The following is a 27342-nucleotide window of genomic DNA, read 5'->3' as shown; positions in this document are numbered from 1 at the left end:
AGAGACATAAAAAATGACCAAAGCAGAGAAGAGAGAGAAGGAATGATTTATTTTATGGTTGAGAAAAAATCTTACAGATGAACTAACAGACACTTTTCTGTCTTTCAGCTTGTCCGTCTGTTTTGATGAGTGGTAACACCATGGCAGGTAAGAAGTACAAATAATGGGAAAAATAGACTGTACGACAATCTCACAAGCCCATCTACTGTATCCGACCCCTGGATGGAGAGCTCATGATGATGATAGCAATAACATAATGACAATGAACATAATGATGATGATGATGACTTGTCTCTTGCAGGTTTCCGTATGATGGAGAAGTTTGGCCTGGTAGAGAAGGAGTACAGCATGATACCAGGAGTTTCTCTGGAGCCGGGGTCGTTCAACAGCTTCCCCTGTTACAGGTTACACCGTGACGCCTTGGTGTCACAGCCCACCAAGTGAGTAACGCCACATCCACAGTAAGATGGAGAAATGTGAAAACACACCTCTGTTTCAATTGACAAATCATAAAATTGTGCACCATAGCCGTTATAACCATTAACATTATAACCTTCATAGAGGTAAGATTTATTGCAGGACTGTTATATTAGACAGACTCAATTGATCAAGCCACACGTCTAGATTCACAAAGTTACCTGGCAGCATATACATAGATATAGATCAACCCGTATTGTGTGATCGGCTATACTGCCATACAAAGTAAGTGACCCCAGACAGAGCTGGAGGTGGCACTTTGTTCAGTGACAGTTCAATTTGTTCAAGTGCCAGTGAGATCAAGGCGTCTTTTGCAAGAGACACCTGAGAACAAATTACACATACACAAGGTTATAAATAGGATGGTTCAGTATCACAAAAACAAACAGCCTCACACACATTTGTTAAAACAATCGGAACCAAAGCCAGAACTGGGGGCAGGTAAAAAGTTGGAAAAGGTAAAAAGTGGTTTGTGTTAATTATTTCCAGTAGTTAGATGCATAGCACCAGAAACCAGTCACTCATAATTCTTTCTACCTAGCATACTTCCCTATCATTTAAGTTTAAATATTTCATCATTAATGAAAGTGAATCCAGCTCACTCCTATTTAACCTTAAGTTTCCCCTTTGTTGAATAGAGTTATTTTGATCCTTCTCTGCTGTTACTCCGTCAGTGTTTGCTCGCTAAGTGATTCTCCCTTCTTCTCTCTGGACATGGGGAGTGGTCACTGTCAATGGTCAGCAGGACACAAACACCACAGGACCTTGAATTATCAGCCAGCAGTGTACACAGAACTATGCAACAGTCCTGCCAAAGAAAATGAACCTGACTTTCAGGCTGATAGCAAACTACTGGAGAACTAACATAAAAACCAACAAGATTTTCCCTTTATCTTTGTTTGGATTATCTTTTATCACACAAGGGTTGAAGTCCCACTCACAGGACCCGGGCTTTGTTGTTATGTTATCTTGCACGTTCCACAAACAGTACCTGTCCCCAGTTCCAACAACCACAAAGAGTGATCCTGAAGATTATAGAATTTCTGCCTTTTGCCAGGGTTTAATTATTTTTCACTATAAGAATAATATTGAAGTAAGACTGTGTTTCCAAATGTTGTCGCCTCTGAATGACACATTTATCTGATGAATTAATGTAAATACAGTTTATGTGCCCATTAGATAGAATTAGAAAGAGATTAGAAAGCCTTTCATTATTTTCAAAACTTTTAGAAAAAGCAGTTATGTAAAAAATCATGGCATTTTTGCAGTAAAAGGAAATTTAATAAAAGCACTGAGCAGAATCAGATTATTGCAGTAATACATTAAACATGCCGTTTTCACTAATCCCTGTAATTCCTACAGCCAATTAATACAAGAAGCAAATTGGCAATTTCAGATCATTCTTTTTCAGGCCAGCAGAGCTGAATCATGCAAGCATGTTTTTCCAAAATGATCACAACCTGTAAAAACTTCATCTCCAACATTTTCATAACATGTCAGCAGCAACTGAGGGTGGCTACAGTAAATACAAAAAGCTAAAAACATAGATACAGTACATGCAATAATAGACGTTACTGCACATTTAATGCCCTGTAGTTTCCCATGGAATAGACTCTTCTTTCTAGTGTAATACACAATTATTAGTATAATTAACTGAGCTTGGCTTAGCTGAACAGACCAACAGAGAAACTACACCAAAACCTTGGTAGGAGCTATTATAAAATTTTGTTTGATTAGACTAAGGTCGTGTCTTCCAGTTTTATTAAGAGTTCACCTTGTACATTTCAACTGGGTTTCAAACTGAGGATTTAGACCACGACTGTTTGTAATTAATAGCATTTACAGAAGGTGGAAATAAATGATTTGAAAACATTCTCAGAGATAATTGCAAATGCAGGTTAGAAGCATTATGATTTACTTACTATATGCACTATACCACAGGGATTTATTCCAATATAAAACCCATGCATACAAAAACTTAGCACAAGTTTCACAAATTCAGTGCCTACAGTTGTGCTCCCATAAAGTCTTTCCTTCTGTGATGTTGTCATTTTAGGAGCTTTTTCTTGGTTGATATCAGTTTCCTTTATATAGCTTCCTGTTCTGAGATTGTTCAGTTTGTGAAAAGTGACGTTGATGAGTGCTCTGAAAAGCTGAAGCTAAGATGGTTTGAACCTGAAGTGCTCAGAGGCAACTGCACAAAAAAAGGCAAAGGCTTACTGATCAAAAAGTGGCTGGCACTCAAAGAGAGACCGAGGCAGCCAAAGAACTCGAAAAGCATTCACATCAGCTGAAAAGAGACAATGGCACTTTGAAGAAGACACCTAGTAGATATATGCCTGTAGGGCACAGCTAAGTGTGTGTGTGTGTGTGTGTGTGTGTGTGTGTGTGTGTGTGTGTGTGTGTGTGTGTGTCTGTGTGTCTGTCTGTGTGTCTGTCTGTGTGTCTGTGTGTGTGTGTGTGTCCGTCTGTCTGTCTGTCTGTCTGTGTGTGTGTCTGTTCTTTCATCTTTCACATGTCTACCAGGTACCTTCACCCTGAAGGTTTACCCTCTGACTACACCATTTCAATGATGCTCCGCCTACTCCCGGAGACCCCGCAGGAGCCCTTTGCATTGTGGGAAATCCTCAAGAAAGACAAAGAGCCATTGGTGGGACTAATCCTGGACAGTGAGTTTGAATCACTTGTGGTTTTGCTTCTTTATATATATTATTTTCTCACCTGTATCGTAACTTATCACAGTTTGACAAGTACAAACTCAAACAGCACGTTTGAATTTCCTGCATTCCCAACTCCTCCAAATGAACCAAGAGAGTGATAAATTCAACAGATTAGAAGTGAGACTTGAGGGAAACGACTAATTACAGCTGAGGTATAACTACATTTTTGATCCATTATAATATGGCTTTAGATGGGCCACTTACATTGCACCTGAGCTCTTCTCTTTGATTTGACATGAAGTCAGTTTTTTTAAAAGCCAAAGCAGATGATGAATAATGACAGTGTCGACCACGGTGCAGTGGCTGTGTTTGTGTCAGACGATGATAAGCGATGTCACAGAAACACTGCACACTAGGTGAACTCACCGCAGGCGTCAACCTTTAGAGGTGTTTTGGACACCACTGACTTGGAGGAGACCCAGGGCAGACCTCTGACCTGCTGTGGAGATTATATTACCAGCTGTCGTTGATGATTTTGCGAACCCCAGGAATAGCTGGAGGAAGTTGATTTTTGGCTGCTCTGCCTCCCCTGTTGACCCTGACACAGCTTAAGCAGGGGTGAAAAAATCGAATCGTATCTTGGGTTTGGTTTCATGGACTAAAACAAAAGGAAGGAAACATGGATGATGGCACCTGTATTACATTAGTCCAGAGATATCGGATAAGCTCACAGCGTTTTAATAAAAGTTGTACCACCACGCTTACGCCAGCATGAACCATAAAATAAACCAAGTTTGTTTGGGAATCAACAGCAAGAATTGACGTCTGTATTCAATTCAATTCAATCCTCTAGTAATAATGTGTCTCTGTGTTTAGTTTTCACTGACATGTTGCAAACTCATGATTCTGGTTGCCACTTACATCGCATATATTATTAGAATAATGCGGAGGATGGGATTATGTTCTTGCCCCCTGATGGCTGCATTCAGTGCTTGGTGAAAAAATAGAAACGACTCTCATGTTTATGTCACAATGAAATTGAATCATTTAAGTGTCTCAGTTGAAAGGAGATCTGAGGAAGTTTGTACTCTTTCAGTAGTAAAATAAATCTTCATAAATTAACTGCAGAGCAGCACAAAGATGGTTTTCCTATTGTCATGCACATGTTGTCGGATTCACTGTTGTTACACACCAGCTCTTTACTGGAATCTAATAGCATCAGTACAAGGCAATTTCTACTTGATGTGAACATCTACCTTTTCCACCCTCTGTCTCCCCACAGACTCTGGAAAGACCTTGACGTTCTTCAACTATGACTACAAAGGAGACTTCCAGACTGTGACATTTGAAGGAACAGAAATCAAAAAGATTTTCCATGGGAGCTTCCACAAGGTGAGTCTTCAATATATGTCTGTTGAAAATGACTTGATCGGTCGACATTGAAAGGTAAATGATAAAACTGATTCATCTTGCTTCTGTTTCATATTATAGTATAGGTAGAGATTTTGATTCTGTGCTACTAGGTTGTTAAAGTCCTTCAAAACTAGGACCACTTCAACACCAATCACATTGACTTGAAATCCCTTGTTAGCCCCACAGTGACTACAGTTACCAGTCTGCATTACATCAGGTTCACATTGACAAACCCTCATTACAAGTCTTGGGTTGTAGTTTTTCAGATAAATATTCAGATATGCTGCATTGAAACTCTGTAGAGCAGAAGGGGACAGAGGGAGCAGGAATATTTCCAGCAAGCCGCTGGGAAAGAGACGAAAAAGAAAAAATAAGGAAGATCTACTGTATTTTGATGTTTTTGAAGTTTTGGAGCCTGTTGGGTGGTTTTCCAGTGGCTCCAGTGGAAATTTTCTCCTGACCTGTCACCACTGCTGTGGTGTGTGTGAGCAGGTGATGATACTCACCCTCCCTCTTCTGTCTCTCTCTCCCACTCCTCACTCTTTTTTTTAAACTAGTGGATTGAGCAGAGTGGGAGTGAAACTGCAGATTTCATCACCCTATAAGACCTCTCTGCGGTCTCTCGTAATGAAGTTATAGCACACATTTTTGACATTTTATACAATAAATAATTAATTATAAAATCGATTGATTGCTCAGTGGTCACTGTGGTCCTTTTATCAAGCTTTTATCAGTGTCACAAAATGTAATACCTCCAGAGATGTTCACAGCAAATACCATGTTTTAATTGCCATAAATTCTACCATATTTATCTCCAGTGTAGTTTCAGTGATTTTGTTGTTATTTCTATTCACCACTGACTTCAGACTGGAACCACCAGAGCCACACAATAATAGTTTGTCCTTTCAACCAGTTCTCTGACAAAGACATTTCATATTTTTCTCAATCACTCGGATTCTATTCAAATATTTTTTTATGTAAATCATGTTGTATCAAATTAGTCTGGCTGAATGGAAGTGGCAAATTCTGATGACATTCCTTCAGTGAAAGACAATTTTCTGCTCACTTGAGATGAGAAAGTGTTCTGTGAAAAAAAGAAATTGTGGAATAAATGGTGATGCAAATGCCTCTACGGAATAAATAATGACATTGGTCTGGACCCAACAGGCCCAGTGAATGAGTAATTCACACTGCAAAACACTTTTCCATGAAATATCAACATCATTAGCCCACACAAAGTAATAATAGCAACTTGCTGAATGATAATCAATTCTTTTGTCTTCACGGACGCGTCCTTTGAATTAGCTTTAGTTGTTCTGGAGGTATATTTACCTCAACAGGGCTAATGGACAGGGACATCTGCATGCATTGTTTTGTTATATTTTAAAAGACAGGTTAACATTTACTTGACAAATGGATGGAAACATAACTTGAAAACTAATGGAGTCCAGACAAAGTCTTTATATACTAGACAATATATTTTTTCCTGTACAGCTTCTGTTGTGTAGTTTCTTTACTGGGACTCTGTGGATTTCTGTTGAAAACAAACCAACACCAGCCCACCAACTCACTGTCTGTCTTTATCTCAATTCTCAAAATGTCAGGGAGTATCTGTCCATCATTCTCAGTGCCTTTTGTCTTCTCCATTGGTTTCTGTCTTTCTGTTGGAGAACATGACAATGTTGAGAGGGGGAACAGATGCTGAAGACTGCCTGGCCAGAGGAAGTGTTCGTCTGCGTTTAGACAGGATGACAAGTGAATAAGAGGAGTGTGTGTGTGTGTGTGTGTGTGTGTGTGTGTGTGTGTGTGTGTGTGTGTGTGTGTGTGTCCGCTATAAAGGGATTACCATATGAAGACACTTCATGTGAAAGCAGGGATACCCAGCAGGATCTGTCACTGCTCAGCGAAGTGCACACAAACACAGAAACCCAAAAAACAGAAACAGGTGAAGGGCGGGGGGGAGAGAAAGGCAAAGGAAGAAATAGATTTGGCTGAGAATTTGAGATACAAAGAGAAATACAGCATAGAGACAAACAGAGAGATGTGTAGTCATAGAGAGAAGTCGAAGTTATCTTCAGTATCACTCACATATTGCTTAGGGCCATATTAATCTCCAGAAGTGTATGAGCACTTTTTTGTACCTCCCAAATGATTAAATGCCTCCTATTAAAACTGCTCGCGAGCACTTAAAGCTGTCCTTGTGTGCAATAAAGAATTTACACTCAGGAAATTTGCTCCAGTGCGGTTGCAGCTTTCTAGCTTACAGCAATCCACAATATTTCACAGTGAAATTCAAAATTCATGGCTATTCCATTCATCCATAAATGATTATTATAAAGCCTCTGTGAAGCAATTAATGTTGGTAGTTTCTTGGAAAGAAGAGCAAATAATAGAGAGACAAAAGCAACTAGAAATAAATGTTGTATCTGCTGGAAGAACAGATCTGGGATGGAAGGTGAGATTGTGGTAATTTGTTGCCCTGATGATGAACCACTTCATGATTAATCCAGATAGAAGCAAAGATCTCAATGAAGTGAAATTACACTGGAGAAGTTTGTTGTGTCGTAATCCCTAGTAGTTTGGAATATTTACATAGTGTTCATGTTGTCAAGCTCTTAACAGTTTGTATAAAGCAGGTTGAATTTACCTGCAGGCCTGTTATGAATTTGTTAAGAATTTGTTAAGAATTTGTTAAGTGCAAAACACAGGAAGGTGGGGAGACTGGAGTGGAACAGAAAAATGTTTACAGGGTTTTATGACCCTGGCTCAAGTGGCCAAAACAAAAGGGAGACAAACCATGGTTAAGATTAATAAAGAATTTTTTATCAAACTAAATTAAACCAAATAAGGAGACCAAAGTAAATGTTCTGAGTACGAGGTGTGGAACGCCTGGAACGTATGTTGTGTGCATGAGGGGGATATGTGAATGCAGGTGTGCAAAACTAAACAAGGCTTAAACTAAGACATATCCAAACCCAAAAGGAAGGAGGTGTGTCTGTGGAGAGGAGCAGAGAGAGATAAGTAGGCAGCCAAGACTTATATACGTATATAGTCTTATATATACTCTGGAACACACAGATGTTCCAGATGAACCAATTAGCTGCAGACAAAGGGAGACAGGTTATTAAAAAGGATCCCAAAACAACAAGGACCCCGGGGGTCGTCACACAGGGCAGAGGTGCAGGAGAGACAAACCAGTCAAATGCTTGGGGCCCCCCAATGACCCCTCGTATTGGCACATTTTGCAATGACAGCTATAAATCCCCACATAAAGACTCTATCCAGTGCACTGCTGTTGCCCCATCTGTAAATTGTAGCATCTGCCAATTGTTGGCACGTGAGGCGTTTAGAGGACATCTGTAAATTGTAGCTTCGGCCAATAGGTGTTTAGGGGACATCTGACTGGGCTGGTCGTGCCGTGTAAAGCGTCCGGAGAATGGAAGCAGAGCCAAGAGGGGTCCAGGGCAGAGGAGCAGGTTTGACAGGACGAGGAGCTGGAGCAGAGCAGACGAGACTGCGAGGAGGGGAGAGCAACAGGCAGTGAGAAATGAGACTGAGTGTATCGTTGAATGACTTGAGCGCAGACTCTACAGTCACTACAATCTGGCTCAGTGGTAGTGGCAGAGCCGGGTGTTTGCAGAGGTCTTGATTGCAGGATGGGATGCAGGTGGTGGGGCTCTGCTCTTCTCCAGCACACCTGTCTCCACTCAGACAATCACACTCACACACAGAGAGAGACTGCAGGCCAGGCACAGGTGGAAGGCATGTGAGTACACATTACATTTTAAAACCAGGTGAAATTGGATAAAAAAAAAAAAAATTGGCTGCTTTTCCTTGTCAACGTAGTGTCTCAATAATCTCTAATATATCATCAACCTCAAAAGTCACATCATTACCAATGAGTTCTCTGCCAGCACTGCAGATGTTTCCTTTTGCTTAAAATGCATTTGTTTACAACTCATTGAAATTGTTTCCACAAATATCAGGGACAGAGATATAAAGCTAACCTTCTGTCACATGTGACGGTTGCCAAGTTAGTCATTAAACACCGGCCACGTCTCCAGCTGCAATGAAACTTTTGTTTATATATCTCTTTTTTTTTTCTTTTTTTTTTTCCCCCCACATAACAATACGTCTGTGCTTGAATTGTGGACACCAGAGACAAACTGAACTGAAGGGGCTAACTTTACTTCAGAGTTAAATGAGCAGTTTGTTTGTGTGGGTCAGTTAAGTAAGTTTTAGTCTTTGTGAAAGCAGGTCTTTAAAGTTATAGGAAAGGGGAAAACACACATACTGTACACACACAGGCAAAAAGAAAGTACATATGCATAAATAGATATATGCACAGATATAAATACTCAAATATACAATATGTGTACATGCAGAAAAAAGTCATACAACTCTGGAAGCAGCAATTCACATACAAAATTGCACTGTATATATATATATATATATATATATATATATATATATATATATATATATATATATATATATATACACGCACACACTCTCACTCACTCACTCACTCAAGAATACATAAGAGAGCATGCACATGCACAATTTTAAGTGCCGGTCAGAAGCAGCTGATTCAGCAGAAATGCTGATAGCCTCATCTGCTTCACCCCACATTATCTCTCACACCATGTTTAAAACGTGCCATAACAATTTGAACGTTTGTGTGTTTGTCCGTGCGCCAGTTTTCCAGTTCCATTACTGTATCACTACTTCATTTTGTGTTTCACAGAGGTGAGATGAAGTGAATATGCTGATTCAGTCCTCTTCATCTGGGCCGTCCCTTCTTTTCTTCTTTTTTTCTCTCTTCCATATTTTGTAGTTGAGATGGGGATCCTTGAAATTCAATTATGAGCTTTGATTTTAAAAACAATAGATTAAAAACTATAGTTTGTGAAATTTTTGGACAAAAACAGTTTCTGCTGTTGCTGGTGATTTTGCTTTGTTTTGACATTTCTAGTCTTTGAAGATTATTAAAGCTATAGTATGTAACTTTTCCACATGAAAATGTTTTAAAATGACCAGACCTATGTTATATATTTTGTTGAGTTGTGAACTTATATTATCCCAAATGTTTCCATCCATTTTCAAACCTAGTGAAATCCCTAATTTTAATCTAGGTAAGTCGGTTTCATCAATCAAAATTTACTTTTATATTTCCAATTTTAAGCCACATTTTTACGATACACTCGTCTTTAACTATAAAGTTTAACCAGATGAAGTATTTCATTCATTGGAAGAAACAAGATGAGCAAACATTAGCAGCAGCTTGGTTCACAGTCCCTCCGACACATCTTGTCGGAGAAACACTGATTTTTAACATGAAGATGCTTTATTCAGTGTTTTCGCTGGATTTAATCACTGGGTCTGTTTGGCTTTGTAACAATTGACACTGAAGAATCCTAACTGGAAGGAGCTGATTGTAATGACGGCAATGTCGGTGAAGAAAACAACTCCAATGAATCCCACATTGCAAGAGACATTACTTGGAGTTTCTTGTTATTGTTTTGATTGAGAGACCTCTAGCAGCAGAAAATTACATAGTCTGCGTTTAAGGTGATAGCTCACTGTTTTTGCTGTTTCCGTTTGCGAGATTACCAAAGTCGTATGTGCAGCGGGACAAAGATAATGTAGCACTGTCACCTTCTCTCTTATGAAATGCGAAGTGATTTGTTTTTGTCTGAAAAATGATAGGGAAAAAGAATTCTGATTCACACAGAGAAAAATAAAACCACCTGACAATCAGATGCAAACAAATGAGGTGCTTTATATTACAGAAAGATGGTGCTGATTGTAAGACAGCAGTAGCATTAGACAATACAACACAGTGAAAGTCTGTTTATCTGTATATGTGTGAGAGGGGAAAGAGAAGGAGAGAGAGGCTAATTCATCTTCTGCTGGCAGCAGTATTAGCTGTGGATGGATCCTGTAGACTGCGACCAGCCATCTGACCTGCCAGCAGCAGCACAGAGTGAAAAACATTATGCTGCTTACATGTCTTATATTTCATCCTCATATCTTGTGGTCAGCTCTTTTGTTTTTTTCTTTTCTCTGTTGTGCTAAAACTGATCCCAAGGCTCAATTTTGAGGTTTGTCTCCTGTCAGCTTCTGGGTTACTGTGTTTAATTCCACCTTTAATCTGTGCTAGAAACTGCTCTCAAAGTGATCTCACTGCTTGACCAACATAAATATGTGGAGAAAGTTGACTAAAGATTAAAAAAAAACAAAACAAAAAAAAACAAAGATGAAAGAGTGTGACTTTTAGTTCTTTGGTATTATAGTGCAGACTTTTCAAATCAGTCTGTGTGTGACACAGCTATAAGAACAATAAAATCCCCTGATCTTCACTATGAGATTCAACTATACTTTAATGTAAAACATACAGCTCAAAAGAAACAGTAAAAAGAGTATTGAGTGTTGTATAACCCCAAATGTTAGCCGCATGTATGCTAAACAAACGAAATGCTAATACAATAAATAGCATCTTTTCTGACGCCTGCTACTGTTGGCCAGGATTTCATGAAGCTGTAGAGTAAGAACAGAGGAATGGTTCGAATTGTCAATTTTCAAGAATAAACTTCCTCTAGACTAAAAATAAGTCTGAGTCACCGCTGGAGTAGATGGAGGAAACAGCTAGCCTGAAGGAGAGTGGCATCCTTCAAACACACACACACACACACACACACACACACACACACACACACACACACACACACAGAGAGAGGAAACATGCAGTATTCATTGATATACGTAACATTTTTCAATTCCCTATGTACATTCCATATCCACTAATGCTAACCTTAACTGAAACTACTAAATGCCACAAAATACTGGGAAAATGTCTGCACCTTAGAGGATTTTCATCATCTTTTATATCACAAAAGTACACACACACACACTCATGCACACAAACACACACACACATCATGCCCAGTGAAGTGTGCAGAATGGAGGATGAGAACAGAAAGTCATTATAAAGCAGCCGTCCAGACATCAGCCGAGGAATAGGCGCTGACACTCGAATATGAACTTTGTCTAACTCCACATTAACTGCACTTTGTGTGTGTGTGTGTGTGTGTGTGTGTGTGTGTGTGTGTGTGTGTGTGTGTGTGTGTGTGTGTGTGTATAGAGAGAGTTGTATGCAGTCACATGCATTCGTGTTCCTATGACTTACAGTGTGGGTGTTTTTTTTTTTTTTTTGTTTGTTTTTTTTTTTTACTGATGGCGTGAAGTGTGATAGAAACTTCCCATAATGATTAACATGCAGGTGTTGACACTGGTTTATTATAATCCTTCACCAGGATGCTGCCCTCTTTGCTCATTAAACATGCGACTAGTTGAATTTCACGGTTCATGGCACTGGCAGTGGTTTCCTCTAAGGATGCAGTGTGAGCTCACTGGCACTCTGACTGGACAGACTAATTTGTGTGCTTAGATGTTTTTAGCCTCTGTTTATTTAAAAAAAACAAAAATCCACATAATGCAAAGAACTCATTGTCACTGTGATTAGTCAGAAGATAGGTGGCCTCTTGTTGTTGGTGCACATACACACAAGAGACAGTCTAAAGTTTAGTATTCTGGCTCATCACAGATGCAGGACCTCTGAAGATGCTTCACTTAGAATGACATTACAACTCTGTTTGTGGTGGACAGGACATTAGTATCTCTTTAAACTCTCTCTTTTGGCTCGTAACACAGCTGATTGATTTCTCTGGTTTGGAAAATACCTTAATATCAAGATTATTTCTAATTCACCCTGTTCTCTGTCTCCCACACAGCTCCATGTAACCATCAGTAAGACGTCTGTGAAGGTGGTGTTAGATTGTTCTGTGGTTGGGGAGAAATCCATCAGTGCATCTGGTAACATCACCACCGATGGAGTGGAGGTCCTCGGAAGGATGTTTCGGTCCAGAGGTCCACAGGACAACTCTGCTCCGGTTAGTATGAATACTTGTTTGTATTATTTTTAAATGCACAATGAATATCGGGTGAACGCATACCTGTATGTTCATGGTTCCCTCAGGTCTTGAAAATTTGAAGTGCATCCTCCAGACATTAAGTATAGAGTCATTATCAGGACAGTAGAATATGGAAGAGTCAGCAAAATCAAGAGGTTAGAGTAACATGCCAGGATTTATTTCCCACCCTGACCCATATATTCATCAACCTAAACACTTGTTTTTAATATTTTCTCCAAAAGCAGTTTTGCCTGAGTTGCAGTTAAAGAGAGAATTTTAAATTTTTTTGCTTGAATCAATCTGTTGTAGTTGCCCCTTGTGCATTGATTACAATGATAAGTCAGCAATGTGTGTGTGAACCATTATGGCCTGTAAAATGACAACCATAAATATCTAAAACCATTTCAGTGAGGAACTCAGTGGGAGTTCATTTTATTTATTGCAAATGGAAATGTACAAAGTGCTTTACATATACTTTGTTAGTCCTGCTCAACCCATTAAGTAGTACAGGCACTCAAAGAAAACTTTTGGCACACACAGGCAGGGGAGAGGGTGAGATATCCTGGGCTTCTGGGAATACTTAGCTCTGCTATTAGTAAATTTATACTTCTGACCTGTTCCAAAGAAAATTATCAGCTGGAAAATGCTTCATGAAGAGGTTTTTCAAAAGGAAAATAAAGAAGATGTGACATTTTCTCCATTTACCTTCAGATTGTCCCTCACTGGCCAGTAATGTGGTCCTGTGGTTATTGATTAAAAATATGTTGTATTTTTTTAATGTTGGGGAAGATTTCTAGAGATAGTAGAAAATGAAACCATAGCTTTACCTTGCTTTTAACGTCATACAAATCTCAATTTATATAATTTTACTTTCTGTCCTTTGAAGCAGCCAGAAGTGATGTGTTTTGTTGGAAAGACTACTAGTTTGTTTTAGGCTCCACAATGAGCGACATTTCTAATTATCTGGAGAGACTTAAGTTCGGAGTGTTTTTCTCATACATAGTTACATGAGCCTGTGGATCTTCAGGTGATGAGTTGATTGAGGGGATTACAAATGAAAGTTCATCAGCGAGGATAGATTAAATCATATGATCACATTTTTTTCTCGAGGTCTCAATCAGCCAACCCAACATTTCTATTAATCTGTGTCAAAAGCACGAAGTGATCACATTAAGTATGTATCTACTGGGTCTCAGTGTTAGTTTGAGTTTGAGTTTGAAAGTGCTCAGCTCTTTTAAGTCAGAGAACACCCCTCACCCCTCTCACCCCCCACCCCCCACCCGTGGTGCTGTAATAGGACTATAATTACTTGGATAAGACTGTTTCACACAAGCTGCAAGGCCTTTACTCCCAAGGAATTAAAAATATTTCATTTAGATTATTGTCATGAATTTTCCAATAAATTGGACTATTTGTAGTATTTAAGATTTGACATTTGAAAGAGATGAGGTGACAATTTGAATTTAACTGAACCCGGGATGTTTGCTTAACTAAAGAATGACCCAGTTACTGTACATCAGACGTTCAGGCACCCTGTCTATACTTCAAATAATACATAAAACACTATTTAAACCTCAAGTAAAAATTAAATCGGGCCAAACCAGGTACAATGTTTCCATGTAGCAGATTACTCGAGTTTATATGAAGCAATACAGATTATGATTGTGTAAATGAAACAGTAGCAGGGATAAAAACAAACACTTATCGGACAGTTTCCCACCAGCCGACAGAATCTCATCCAAGTCTATAATCATGTGTTCGTGTCTGTATGTATTTAACTTCTTAGATAAAATAGTTTCACAGTCATTTAGTCTAAGCAGGAGTTTTCCATAGTTTAAGTTGTGTCTGTGATATATATGTGTATTAAGTTTTGATCTTTGTTGAAGGTTGATGTCTGGTTTCTGGATGGTTAGAAATGTAGGTCCTCGACACTGCCCTTTTAATAAAATAAACAGTATATGTCAGCAGGCACCTTCTTCAGTCTTGATGCCAAACTTTAGAAATGAATCAGACACAAGCCCATGACCTAATTTATAGCCTAGTCTATAGTTTAAGACTGGAGGAGCCTCCAGAACATTCATTTTGTTTGTCAAAGCGATCAGCCAGACTGCGTCTATCTATCTTCCAGCACTTTTCAGCTGGTCATTAGAGCTCGTAACAGTCAGACTGTCTGTGATCTTGTTTCTTATCGACACACAAACACACAACAAAACCACATCATTACAAAATACCATGGTTGAAATTCTGTTTTCTAATGTTGCCTCTGTTTATTTCATGTATTTTGAAATGTGTTATATGATAATATATTAATTGCAGAATTAATGGGATTTGCGTGTGTGTGTGTGTGTGTGTGTGTGTGTGTTTATAGTTCCAGCTCCAGATGTTTGACATCATCTGCAGTACATCCTGGGCGAGCAGAGATAAGTGTTGTGAACTGCCAGCATTGGTAAGAAACTTACATGTGAATACACTGTCTTAGGAACACACATGCTCACACTAACTTCAAAATATTATTTTCTACCTCTCCTCTCCGACTCCACAGTGGTTTAATGCTCTGATTATTACAGCCTTAGATAATTAGAGTGATAATTGATTCAAACCAAGTTATGATGAGATCAGAATTAAAGACAAGTTACTTGGAATCTGTACTGAATGTGCTGCTGTTAGCGTTGGCCACTGTTAGATGTACTTCTGGTCAGATGCATAATTTCATTTAGGTGATATAAATTCCCTGAATGAGAACCTTGAGAGTCAACAATGTTGTCCTCCTTTGCACATACAGAAATCTGGTCTGTAGTGTGCCTGCATGAGAATACCAGTTATCAGGCCTAAACATACCCACACAAATAGATACACACACATTCATTCTGATGCAATAAAGAGATATCTCTGTGTTGTTTAAATGTTGTGCGTGTGTGTCTTCAGAGAGTTGAGGAGCAGTGCCCTCCCATGCCTCATGCCTGCACCTGCTCCCAGGACAGCAAAGGACCCCCAGGACCCTCTGGACCCCCTGTAAGTGATCACTGTTTTTTAACTCAGTTATTTATCAATTCATTTAATTACTCAATAAATGAATCATTCAGACTCTTTTGCTTGGTCCCGTGTGAAGACTATCTTTTCAGTATGTTTATGTCTTTGTGCCTGGCTTCCCAGAGGCCTGTATGAAAAGATCAATGTGTCTTTCCTCTTGTCTTTGCATTTCTTTTTTTCTCCTCTGTCTCTGTATAGTGTCATCTATTCATACCTCAGTGCATTTGTTGACAGGCCTTTTCATTCCCATTTTCTCTTCTGCCTTGTGTCAGTTATTCATTCATTCATTCACTTTGACTGTCTGGAAGTGTTTAGACTGTCAATAATAGATGCTACTGGTAAATTTCAAAGTCAAGCAGCCACTCTGGCAGCTTCATGAAAAAGTTCATTTCCTTGTTGAGAAAGTCAGTACAAATCACCTCAATTCAAATTACTTTATTGTCCCTCAAGGGCAGTTGGGGGCTGGTTTGCAATAAAAAAAAAGTCATAAACAGTGCATTCACACACATAAAATAATCCTGTAAAATATTAGTACGTAAAAATAAAAATTTGAAAGACACAAGACTTGGTCTCTTGTCCACTGAACAATTTATATCAGAAAACAGTTGCTCTCAAAGCTGATATTTTTTGGAATCCCACTTAATGAAAAAGATTACAAATCTTTAGACATTTTCACTGAGCTGGCAGTTTGTTGAAAGAGAAAGAGGAATGAGCTTGTAGAGAAGCTGTATTCCTCTCACACAGTGGAAGGTAAAACCTGATGGAGGCTGAGATATTGAGAGCAAGTAAATGAGCTCATTTACAGCTTTTTGTCTATATCCTCTCTTCTTTTTCTTTTTTCTTTCTCTCTCCCCCACTTGATCTTTTCATTCCTTTCTCTCTACTCCGTGTCTGTATCTCTTTTCTTTCTCTTATCATCTGTCCTTTCTTAAGTTCTCTATTTTTGTCTCTGTCTCTGCCCTTTGGGCCTGAGGGCAGGAGAGAGGTGTTGATCAACAGCGGTATTGTTTGAGAAAGTAATTATGTGACGGTTCAATTTATCACAGCTAATTACAATCCCCCAGTTTTCATCCCTGTCCAACGAGCCCGATCCACTTACTCATCTATAGGATTATACCCACAGGCCACGGCCCTCTCTTCTGCTTTCATACATCTTTGTCTTTGTGTCTGTTTTCTTTAACAGTCCATCCTTATGGCAGAAACATATACTACAGTGAAATGTTAGCTTAGCCATGGAAAATATTCTAACAAAGTTGAACTTATTTTTAATGCTGGAAGTTCATTCAACAGTTATGTGGAAACTGCTGATAACTGAACTCAATTTGAAGACACCATGATGGAATTTCAACTCATTATCTTTTTACTTGTTGTCAGAAAAAAGACTAAAAGAGAGGCTGAAAAACGTCCTTATACATTTTTTACACATTTTTATAGTTTTTTGTGTTTTTGTTTTTATGTTTTCTCTCCACAATTTTCTTTTCACCCCAAATATCTTTTTATATCTTTTTTCTTTTCTCTGGTTCACTCTCTTTCTCTCTCCATTTTCTGTTTTTTCTGTTTTTTCTTTTGCCTCCACTTCATCCCAATGCCTGAGACTCTTCTTCTCTCTCTCTCTCACTCATTTTATGCCTCCGTCTGTCTCTGTCTGTGTCTGTTTCTCTCTCCGGCATTGAATGGGCTCCTTAAATCACATTTTAACTGCAGCACATGGGCGTAGTTGAATGGTTTAATGACAAAATCATAGCCACTTTTGTGTTAAAACTGCACACTGCAGTCAGTGGGGTTTTGAAGAAGGATGAAAAGGCAGTGCCATTCCCCTTGTTAAAACAATATAATGGTTGTTAACACAATAAATGTATTGTATCCCTTGTGGAAAAAAGCTTTTTCTACACACAGGGAAACTTTCAAAATCCTAACAGAGTGTGGAAACTGTCTGTTTCACTGTAAAAAAAAACAAACAAAAAAAAAAAACGGATGTGTACACAATTTGTTGTTGTGCTGCTGAGACTTTGCTCGTAAGCCAAGGAGTGTGAATTAAGCTAAATAAATACTTGGATCTTGGGGATACCTGATGCAGTGTGCAAACGCAATGACAAAACAAAATGAGATGGAGAGCAAAGAATTATTATAAAACGATAAAGAAACTATAGTAGTTGCCATCTGATCGTAACATTAGAGATGAAATTGTTATAAAACATTATTAATTTACACAGTTTTCATATTGAATAGAATACGTACTTGTGTCGATGGTATATCAACACACACAAGACCCTATTTTATCCACCATATAGACAGGTGGAAGTAATCATTCAAAACAATGTGTTTTTTCTTTTCCTGAGAGTAATTTCTGTGTTTGTGTTCACTGTCAGATGTATATGTTTTCTTGCACGGCAGCAGGCCTCTACAGTTTTCTAAATCTTTCACTATTGTTTGAAATAGTATCGATTGCCCCAACTGAATTGCAATCTGTGCCGCCTGATTTGGCTCAGACTCGATACCGAACATCAGTCAGCAATCAATCTGACATTAAGGAAAACAAGACATGCCTGGCCCACCATCTCTGTTTGTTAAAATTGAATTGTGTCCATGCTGTTTGAGATCCAAGTGTTGTTTGAAAAAATGTAAATTTTGCCTTTGGCATCAAATTGCTTAGTTAAATGGTAATAGCTGTGTATTTTCTTTTCTATTGCCATTAAAGGCCCATGTAAAATCCAAACACAATTATTTGTATTACTGATGTTGGAGGCCAATTTCAGTTTCTCTGCAGGTTTTGCCCTGCCTCCAAAGTCATGGGCACACATTGTTTGCAAAAATCCATTAAAAACTACTTGCAGAGACAAATTGCTAAATTGATAAAAGTAATCAATCATTTTGAATAACATGTTTTTTTTGTTTTTTTTTATCCTTATTTGCATTTACAAAGGCACAATTGTTGCATTTGAATCAAAAGAACAGTAGTTCCACTCCATCTCTTCCCTGCCAAAAGGAGAATTGAAAGACACTTTCAGCCTCTTAAAAGTCTACTCTTTTGTATTCTCACACACCATACGTACAGACAGGTGACAAATGAAAGGCAAAACCTGAAAAACGAGTGGAGAAACAGGATGACGATGCCCACATCCATAGGACACAAGAGGTCACTGAATGGTTTGATGAGTATGAAAATGATGTGAATCATATACTGTGGCCTTTGCTGCCACCAGATCTCAACCCAATTAAACACCAATGGGAGATTTTCGGCTGAAGTGTTATACAGCGCTCTCCATCATCAAAACCCCAAATGAGAGAATATCTTCTGAAAGAAAGGTGTTCATCTCTCCAGTAGAGTTCAGAGACTTGGAGAATCAGTGCCAAGGAGCATTGGTCCAATACCTGACTGAGACACTCTGTTGGTTTTTTCTTTTAATTTGTAACCAGTCTGTAGTTGAAAGAGTAACTAGTTGCTTTAATTCTTCCTCCTCTTTCCTTTCACCATTCCACTGTTGATGGATGTTGATGGGGAACAAAAGCCCCATCGTCCGCCTGATTTGAGCTGTAAGGAAACACTGACCAGAGACAGTGGCAAAAAAAATTGCACATTATGGGAGTTTGCACAGAGCATGGATTTGGTCCCTTTTTCCAGTAGAATGGATCACCTCATGGACAGTGCAGCCAGGGGGAATCATTACAGCGACCAAATACTCTTTCAATGTATATACTGTATAGGCATATGAGTTCTACATCAACATAGAGCTTACAAAATCAGAACCTGTCATTTAACAGGCAAAGGTGGAACCAGACCCTATAAACATTATTGTCACCTGCTTAATAAGTTCATGTTAGTAATAAATAACAATACATGTTCTGTTCAAAGAGATACACATACACGTCAAAGCAGCAGATTTTCTCTGTAAGTTGTTTAAATAGATCTTATAAAACTGATGTCTTCTGAGTGGTAAAGCAAAGGAGGACAAACTTCATACTTTACTTGGTTCAATAGTTTTGTGCGTTTAAACTTTTCATTGGCATGAATTGGGAAAACAAAAATGACACTGGTACTATATAAGAAGATGATACAGAATTTGTTATAGAAACTGGTAACAAACAAAAGATGATAGACAATCCTTCCATTAGGACTGACCTACTGCTTCTACCACATGTGTGTGTGTCTCTTTTCATATTCCTCTCCCTTCATGGAACCATCCCTCCTGTCCCCTCTGGCTAAATACTGCAGGAACCACCTCGCCCCCACCTCATTCCCAGGGGGGGCCTATTTAAGCAAACACAGGAAAAGGATGTATCCCAAATCGGCCAATGATTAGCAGATGTATGCAGTTTGTCCCTGGATAATCCTGAGGGCTAAAGAGGTCAGCCCAGGGTTTACAGCTCCAGACTCCTGCTGTTAACTTACAGATGCAGAGTAATAAAGTGCAGAGCTCAGCGGGGCGGTTTACAGCACAGGTCACTGTTGGCCTCTGTCCATCATATTCCTAATCCATCCATATCAAAGACCCGTACAGTTCCAGTTTTATTATTGGATTTTTTCTTTTTTAAATGAACACCATTTCCATGTTTGTAAGGGAGTCTGAGGGGGAAATATTTTTGCAGAGGCGTGTTTCTTAGCTGTTACCCTCTTTTTAGGCACACAATTTGCAAACATTGATTATGTGTCTTTTCACAGTGTGTTTTTGTTGTTTCCTGTGTTTCAGGGTGGTCCAGGCATAAGGGGAGCCAGAGGAGACAGAGGAGAGCCAGGAATAACGGTTGGTAAAATGCTCTTAAATTCTGAGACTATTTATTCTTCTGCAAAACATCCAGAACACAATACGTCTCAAATAGTGTCTATAATTCATCTTTTACTTGGCTGAGTATCTATGTGGTAGCATATTCCTGAGGGAAGAAGGAGCACCCCAGGAGTTCACAGTAAAGCACAAACTGTGGGCGCTAGCATAATTTCCATGAATTCATAGATGAATAAATTGAACCTTAAAGCTTAAATCAATATTTCTCGGATTAATGCCTCTCTCCACTCTTTCAAACTGGCTGGACATCAGAGAGCCTCACGATTTCACATGTCAGAGTTCGATCAGACTGAACTCTTCTTGAGGAGTCGGGGTCAGTTTGCAACTCTAAGTGAAGACATCTCCCTGTTGATCAACGAAACTAATGAGGAGCCCACAAGACTAAGCAAGACTCTTATTTATAGTGCATGTTATTCATAATCTGAATTTGCTGGTCCACACCTCCACCTCCAGGGACAGAACAAACTCCATCCTCTGTTCAACCCAGTGATTAGATGATAAGAGGAAAGACTTCAGGGGTGTGTAGTAAAGCCCCCAAATCACAAAGAGTTGTTTCAACATCAGCCCACCCTCCAGACAGGATGTGAAACACCCTTGGGCTAAAAGAAGTGGTCACCTTAGAAATCCCACATCAATTTTCCAGACTAACTCATCTTCCTTTTGGCCTCAAGACAGGCAGGCGAGGCAGGCTCTGACCGCCGCTGTTACTATCCTGTCTTTAACAGACAGTGTTCCAACAAATCTTGTCTTGAACTATCATTGAAAGATTTACTGTAGAGTTTGCATCTGCTGTAGTTTTGCTATGGTAATCTGTTCCAAACTGTTACCAGCCATCCAGCTGTGGCAGTCGGTACAAGGCCTGATGCTGTTAGAAAATTTTCTCAATACCAATACCCACCAGTTCCCATGATTGTAATTTCATCTTAGATTTAAAAAAAATATGTTTTGAAGGTTTTCTTCTTTGAAAGAAGCAGCAGGAGTTCTGCCACTTCTGTTCAGACTCACAAGGCTGCCAATCAATAAAAAAAAAAGGTTGTATATTTCAACCATATGTCCTCCTTTGACTCTGCTGAGTGACAGCGTATCGAGTGCACTACATGAAGTGGCCCACCCAGAACTTAAAACTTCACACATTTTGATAGAAATTCCCAAGAATGAAACAAAGCTTTCTCAATACATACCGTGTGTGTTATGCTTGATGGGTGTAATTGTGTTAGTTTTGGAGTGCAATGTGGTTTTCTCTCCCGCTGGCACACACATACTGTGCAGTGCACATGTATATATTAATACATGTCTGTCAGATCACACTTGTCTTCTGTAGCTCTGCAGCTTCACCCAACTTTTATTTGAATATTTGGATTATATTGTTGTGTGAGACCAGCTCCTCCATGAATTCATCCTTATTCATTCTCAGTAATTTTTTAATTATTACAGTATATGCACTGATAAATGGGGAAGTACATTTTGCAGTTATTAAAATAAATGTTCAAGTAATTGAAATTTCATCATCTGTCAATTGATTCATCTCTCCAGGTAGTTTGGCGGCATACTTTAGTGATATCATTTGATTAAACATTTCAGTCCTCTGTTCCCTGTTCTCTGTTCCCACCCCATTCATGTATATCTGATCCACGGTTCCTTTTGATTGTATGCATGGATAAGAAAGACACGGAGCCAGTAACTGTGTGGTTGAGCAGTAAGACAATAAATACAGCTGGAGTGAAGATTACTTTGGCTACTGCTGCTGAGCCAACAAGCTGCAAATGCTGCGATTCAGCGGCGGTTTACAGGAATTCTCCACTTTTCTGACTCCCACTGCAAGAACCCTGTCTGCAGCTCACACACATGAATCAAATGAGCCGACACACCGGCACAACCTGATTTATAGATGGATGGACAAGTGTCTACATCCATTTCCTGTAGTAGATCTCATTATTGAAGCAGCCAATGGTAGTAAAAGCCCCGAGCATGTAGTGATGATGCTGACCAGGGTTTGTTTTAACTTGATCCTCAGCCTTTGAGGAAATGGGCCCTCACCCAGAGGATATTTAACACTGTCATATAATAAACAGGTAAACATTCTTCAGATTTTAGTTAGAGCTATAATGAGATATAATTCTTAAAAGTGAATCTAACTTGTATGTAATTTTAAGTGCTATTACTGAGGTGTTTATCTGCATTTCACGAATATGTGGTATTAAACCATCAACATCACGTGATCGTCTTTTGGACTTTGGGACTTTGCTCAGTTGTCATGAAGCTGTTAAAATATATTTTTTTTCTCAGCAATTTGAAGATTTCCTGTCTACGTTGCTCAAAAGCTGCGCCCAAAAATGAATGCTGAAAAACCACTGTTGTTTTCACAGGGACCTCAAGGGCCAGTGGGAGAGATTGGCCCACCTGGACACCCAGGACCGCCTGGTCCTCAGGGACCCGGTGGACTCTCCATTCAGGGGCCCCCGGTAAGACTTTGCCCAAGTGCGTATTTTTGTGTGCATGCTGAAACGTAGTGTAATGTCATATTTTCAGGAGTGCAACATCACATCTTGGTAATTTCCATAATTACTTGATCATTTCAACATGAAAATAGGCATAATTTACACATAATAACTCTCCTCTCAGAAGAAATGTCTATGGTCCTAATATTTGGACGGTGTTTCAAAAGAAAAACATTTTTACGAAATGATACAAGACCCATATCTGGGATCAAGACAAATATCAAATACAGAAACCAAAAGTTTTGTTATTCCCAAGCATCACTGCTACATTACACTATGATGGAAACATAGTCACCAAATGTGTGTTGTGTGCCATTCCCCTCCCACCTGTCTGCAGTAAGGTCACAAAATGTGTGCAATTAGAAATGGACCTAGCATCGAGTTGTCAACCACCAGCCAATATAAACTGACAAATGTTGACATACGCCTTAAATAGACTTCCACACTCTTGTAGGATCTTGTCCAAAGCATGCTAAGGCTGTTCTGGGGACTTGTGGTGGCTCAGCATCTTATTAAGATAACTGATGTTGGTTTTTCTAGTCCTTTGGTAGCTATCGATATGACTGCTGGTCCAGCTGAGATGTAATGACACTGTTTGTTTTACAGGGCGCTGCTGGAGAAAAGGGAGAGAGAGGAGAGAGCGGTCCAGCCGGACAAGTGGTAAGACAGCATTTCCTAAAAAATTAATTATCACTAAGGTGCAATGGCCCCCGAAGGCTCACAGAAATGAAACTTGTTGCCCTATTAAGGCAACAATTTCTTTCATAAGTCTTTGTTTTCTGTCTTGATCTTTAGCATTGTAATGGGTAAGAGTCACACAGATAACAAAACACCTGTTGGAGGTGAAAATATACACATTTACACATATTTACTACCTTAATTTTTTTTCACTGAATATTGAGCAGAAAGTGCTTGGGGCTGGGAAGTATTTTTTTCATGTGGATTCATTTTTGAGGTGGACGAACAACTACTGGCTATACAACCAGTATAGCCAGTATTAGTATAAAGCAATTTGTCAATGTGTCCCATATAATTGCAAATTCTTCATTCCTTGAGTTGTTAAAGCTGCAGTAGATTTAGTGGCTGGGTAGTGATGCTGTCCTTTTAATCAAGAAACCTTGCGTTGACCTACTGAACTTTCGTTTTATTTGTTTATTCTGGAGGTGAGGGGCCATGCCAAAAGTGTTAATCTCTTTTATCAGAACTGTACTCGATAAAATCCTGTATATTATTCCCTCATAGTTTCATAACTGCACATTGTAAATGAGTGAGAGAGCAGGAGGAGGAGGTGAGAGGAAAATTAACATAAAGGTTCAAGTGTGTGTGTGTGTGTGTGTGTGTGTGTGTGTGTGTGTGTGTGTGTGTGTGTGTGTGTGTGTGTGTGTAAGCACGGAATGTTTTGTTGCTGACACACACACATCCATATAGACACAGACACACAGCAATCTAATGGAATCATTGAGATGTGCATAATCGTTACCAGCGTCTCCATTATTGGGCAGTGAACCAATCAGAGGTAATACTGAATTAATTTAATGGTGCTCTACTGGGAGCTCTGGACATCAGCAAGGACAGAGTCAGTGTTATAGTAACTATGGACTTTGTACCACACTGTCTCTTAATTAATGGTGGTGACAAAGGCATTTTTTTAATACAGTCAAATAAGAATAGCTTTCTTGACAACTTGTAATGATTCCAACATGTGCACGCACGCACTCCTGAGAAGAAATCTAATCAGGTTAATTAAATGAAAACACCTGTGAGGGCAAATCCAGGGCAGTGTGGAGGCTTTCAGTTGATCCAGAGATTTGGGGCTTGAATCTGCTATTTTTTCCCACTAGACTGGAGAGTTAAATATTAAATGCATCATTGAGGTGATATAATAATCTATGGCGACTATGGTGTTACGACTATGGCAAATTTTTTATATATTTGGAGAAAAACCATTACAAGCAACATTTTTTTTATGTCCATGTCAATGACGTAAGTGTTTTTGGACTAACAAGGGATAAAGGACAGATCTGTGGAGACTAATCTCCTAAGGCAGACTTCAAATTTTAACAGTACTATACTACTATATTGAATAAGCCTTGGCCTACTATGTTTCAGGGTGCTGTCTTGGCTCATTATCACCACATCTGAACGTAAGATTGTCCCTTACAGCGTAAATCAAGTGTACAAGAACAGATGTTGTGCACACGTTTCCACTCAGCTTACTACTTTTTCATTTCTTGTGGTTGTCAAGACATGTGTTTACTGAATTCACTTAAAGTGATTTCTTCATATTATTTAAAAGTTGAGTGTGTGGGAGCCAACATCCCTAAAAGCTCTTTGAGCTCCATCCCACTCACACACTGAGTTGAAGTAGATCCTGATGCAGTACTATCTGCACCCTCAGTCTGCAGCTCTGCCTGTTGTGCAAAAACTCAGGCTTATATCAAAACGTATGAAGTGGAAAAAGAACACAAATTCTACCTTTTTTAAAGTCCAGGGGTTTGAAAGGAGCAGGAACTCTTTTACACATACAGCATCTCGCTGGTTACATCGCCTAGTGTTGTCCATTGTTGTGTCACAACAAATTAAAGAAGATGGGGAACCTGGATTTACTAGAGGATGTCAGAGAGCACAGGTGTAAACCAATTTCACTTTTTGAATGTCCACACCGATTTTTAGTAAAGAAAAAAATATTGTAATTTATTTAATATATACTCATTTGGTCGGCAATGTTCATGGCAGTGGTTCACACCTAAGCTCAGATCGAGAACGGCCTATTCTTCTTTTGTAAGAACTTTTCATTTCCTGTTTTGTGTCTCTATGGGCCTTGTGATGTATTGACAACCTGAGTATTATTTCTTCTGGTCTCTGTCCAGTACTGCTACTACAACAGTGAGCTGTACAGGGAAAAGAAATTTCAGAGAATGAGTGGATAAACCCGTTTTAAGTTCATTACTACCAGATTTAGCTGCAGTCAGACTCTCCACGTGGAGCTGACATTGCAAATGTTTTGGTTTTGAGAGACAGCTCCTGCAGAGAGCGTAAAGGAGAACTATTAATTTTTTTTCCATACCACAGAGCTCACATTTTTTTCAGTCACCGCCCCCATTTGCTGATCACTGGTCATGTCAAACTGATGCATTGATCTGCCTTCAGGCCGCACTGTACTATGATGGGATGGTCATTCTCTGTGTACTTCAATTTGATGGTTATACTACAGGGTATCTTTAATAAATAATGTTTAGCAGTAGATTTAGTGGCTGGGTAGTGATGCTGATTAATTACTCAGAAAACTCTTGTGTCAACAGGGCCTTGGTTATAAGACTAGATTTTACAATGACGATGATAATGACAATAATATTTACTGTGTTGGACAGGTGGTTTATTATGGTGCTGATGCAGAGACACAAATTGTTTTTGGCAGAGGCAACTGCAAAGAGAATTTATTTATCCTGATGATTATAGTTCGTTCTTCTGGGATTTTTATATACTTGTGTTTACTATGTACTACTGTGTAGTCTGGCTGATGAAATGGCTTGAACCAGTAAAGTTTCTTGTTGATGAGACTAGAATTCACTCACAGGTTGTAAGTCATACTCCGAATGTTTGACTCACTGCAAGACTTGTTCAATTTTCTAAGAGAGGAGCGACGGTAACCAGTCTCATGAGGAGAGAGCCTCTAGTTTCTGAACTAGCTCACTGAGAGCTGCAACACTTCCTGATGCAGTGCTATCTAGCTCTCTCTCTCTCTGCCTGCATAGCCCTATTAATAAAAGCTGGCAGTGCTGCCCTGCGCTGCACTATATTACAGAGTAGTAATGTGTTTTGTCAAAGAGAGGAATATCTGTGTGTGTGCGTGTGTGTGTGGCTCAGTGGGGGAATATTGCAGCTTCCAGGGCCCTGTTGTAATATAAGAGGGACCACAGAGAGTATCACAACTCTAAATCATCAATTACCTCTCTCGCTCCCTGCTCTGCTTTTCCCCTCCGAGTCTTCCTCTTCCTCTCTCTCTCTCTCTCTCTCTCTCTCTCTCTCTCTCTCTCTCTCTCTCTCTGTTTCTTGCTGCAGTAAATACAATGTAACCTTGTCATCAGTGTCCCCTCCACCTCTGTTTCAATTTGACAGTGAAAAATGCAGCCACAATGAGTAGCAAAGCGCGTGGTTGAGTGTGTCCATCTTTCTCATCTCTCACTTTCATTCTGTGTATCAGTGTGCGTGTGTGGTGTGTTGTCCAGGGTTATCCAGTAATCATTTTTGTTTTGTCCAAGATTGGAAAATAGGTTGTGTGTTTTCTTTCTGGATCTTTCACAGATGTATATAGTTGCCCCCCCACCCCCACCCCCCCACCCCACACACTTAACACTTAATCTGTTGGACAGTGTCACACTCACAGCTGTGTGTGTGTGTGTGTGTGTGTGTGTGTGTGTGTGTGTGTGTGTGTGTGTGTGTGTGTGTGTGTGTGTCGTTCTGCAGCAAAGCAATCCCAAGGCTAATGTGTTGAATCACAATCACTTGT

The 27342-nt window shown here is 39.3% G+C and overlaps 1 protein-coding gene across 1 annotated transcript in view; it reads left to right on the top strand.

Annotated features, from left to right (window-relative positions):
• The window catches only part of col14a1a (collagen, type XIV, alpha 1a), a gene marked incomplete at its 5' end in the record, with an annotated part of 100845 nt that overhangs the window by 40178 nt on the left and 33325 nt on the right, over positions 1–27342 (top strand). Inside the window, 10 exons of the mRNA XM_023409302.1 lie at positions 109–147; positions 302–440; positions 3004–3146; positions 4420–4529; positions 12344–12502; positions 14892–14969; positions 15449–15535; positions 20242–20295; positions 22701–22796; positions 23439–23492. Coding sequence (XP_023265070.1) covers positions 109–147; positions 302–440; positions 3004–3146; positions 4420–4529; positions 12344–12502; positions 14892–14969; positions 15449–15535; positions 20242–20295; positions 22701–22796; positions 23439–23492 — 959 coding nt within the window. The remainder of the gene's footprint in view (positions 1–108; positions 148–301; positions 441–3003; positions 3147–4419; positions 4530–12343; positions 12503–14891; positions 14970–15448; positions 15536–20241; positions 20296–22700; positions 22797–23438; positions 23493–27342) is intronic.

This window comes from Seriola lalandi, unplaced genomic scaffold (genome assembly GCF_002814215.2).
Source record: "Seriola lalandi dorsalis isolate HSWRI2012SDOR001 ecotype SW California unplaced genomic scaffold, Sedor1 jcf7180002054387, whole genome shotgun sequence".
NCBI lineage: Eukaryota > Metazoa > Chordata > Actinopteri > Carangiformes > Carangidae > Seriola > Seriola lalandi.
The sequence above is the reverse complement of the archived record's forward strand: the minus strand, read 5'-3'. Positions and strand labels throughout refer to the sequence as shown.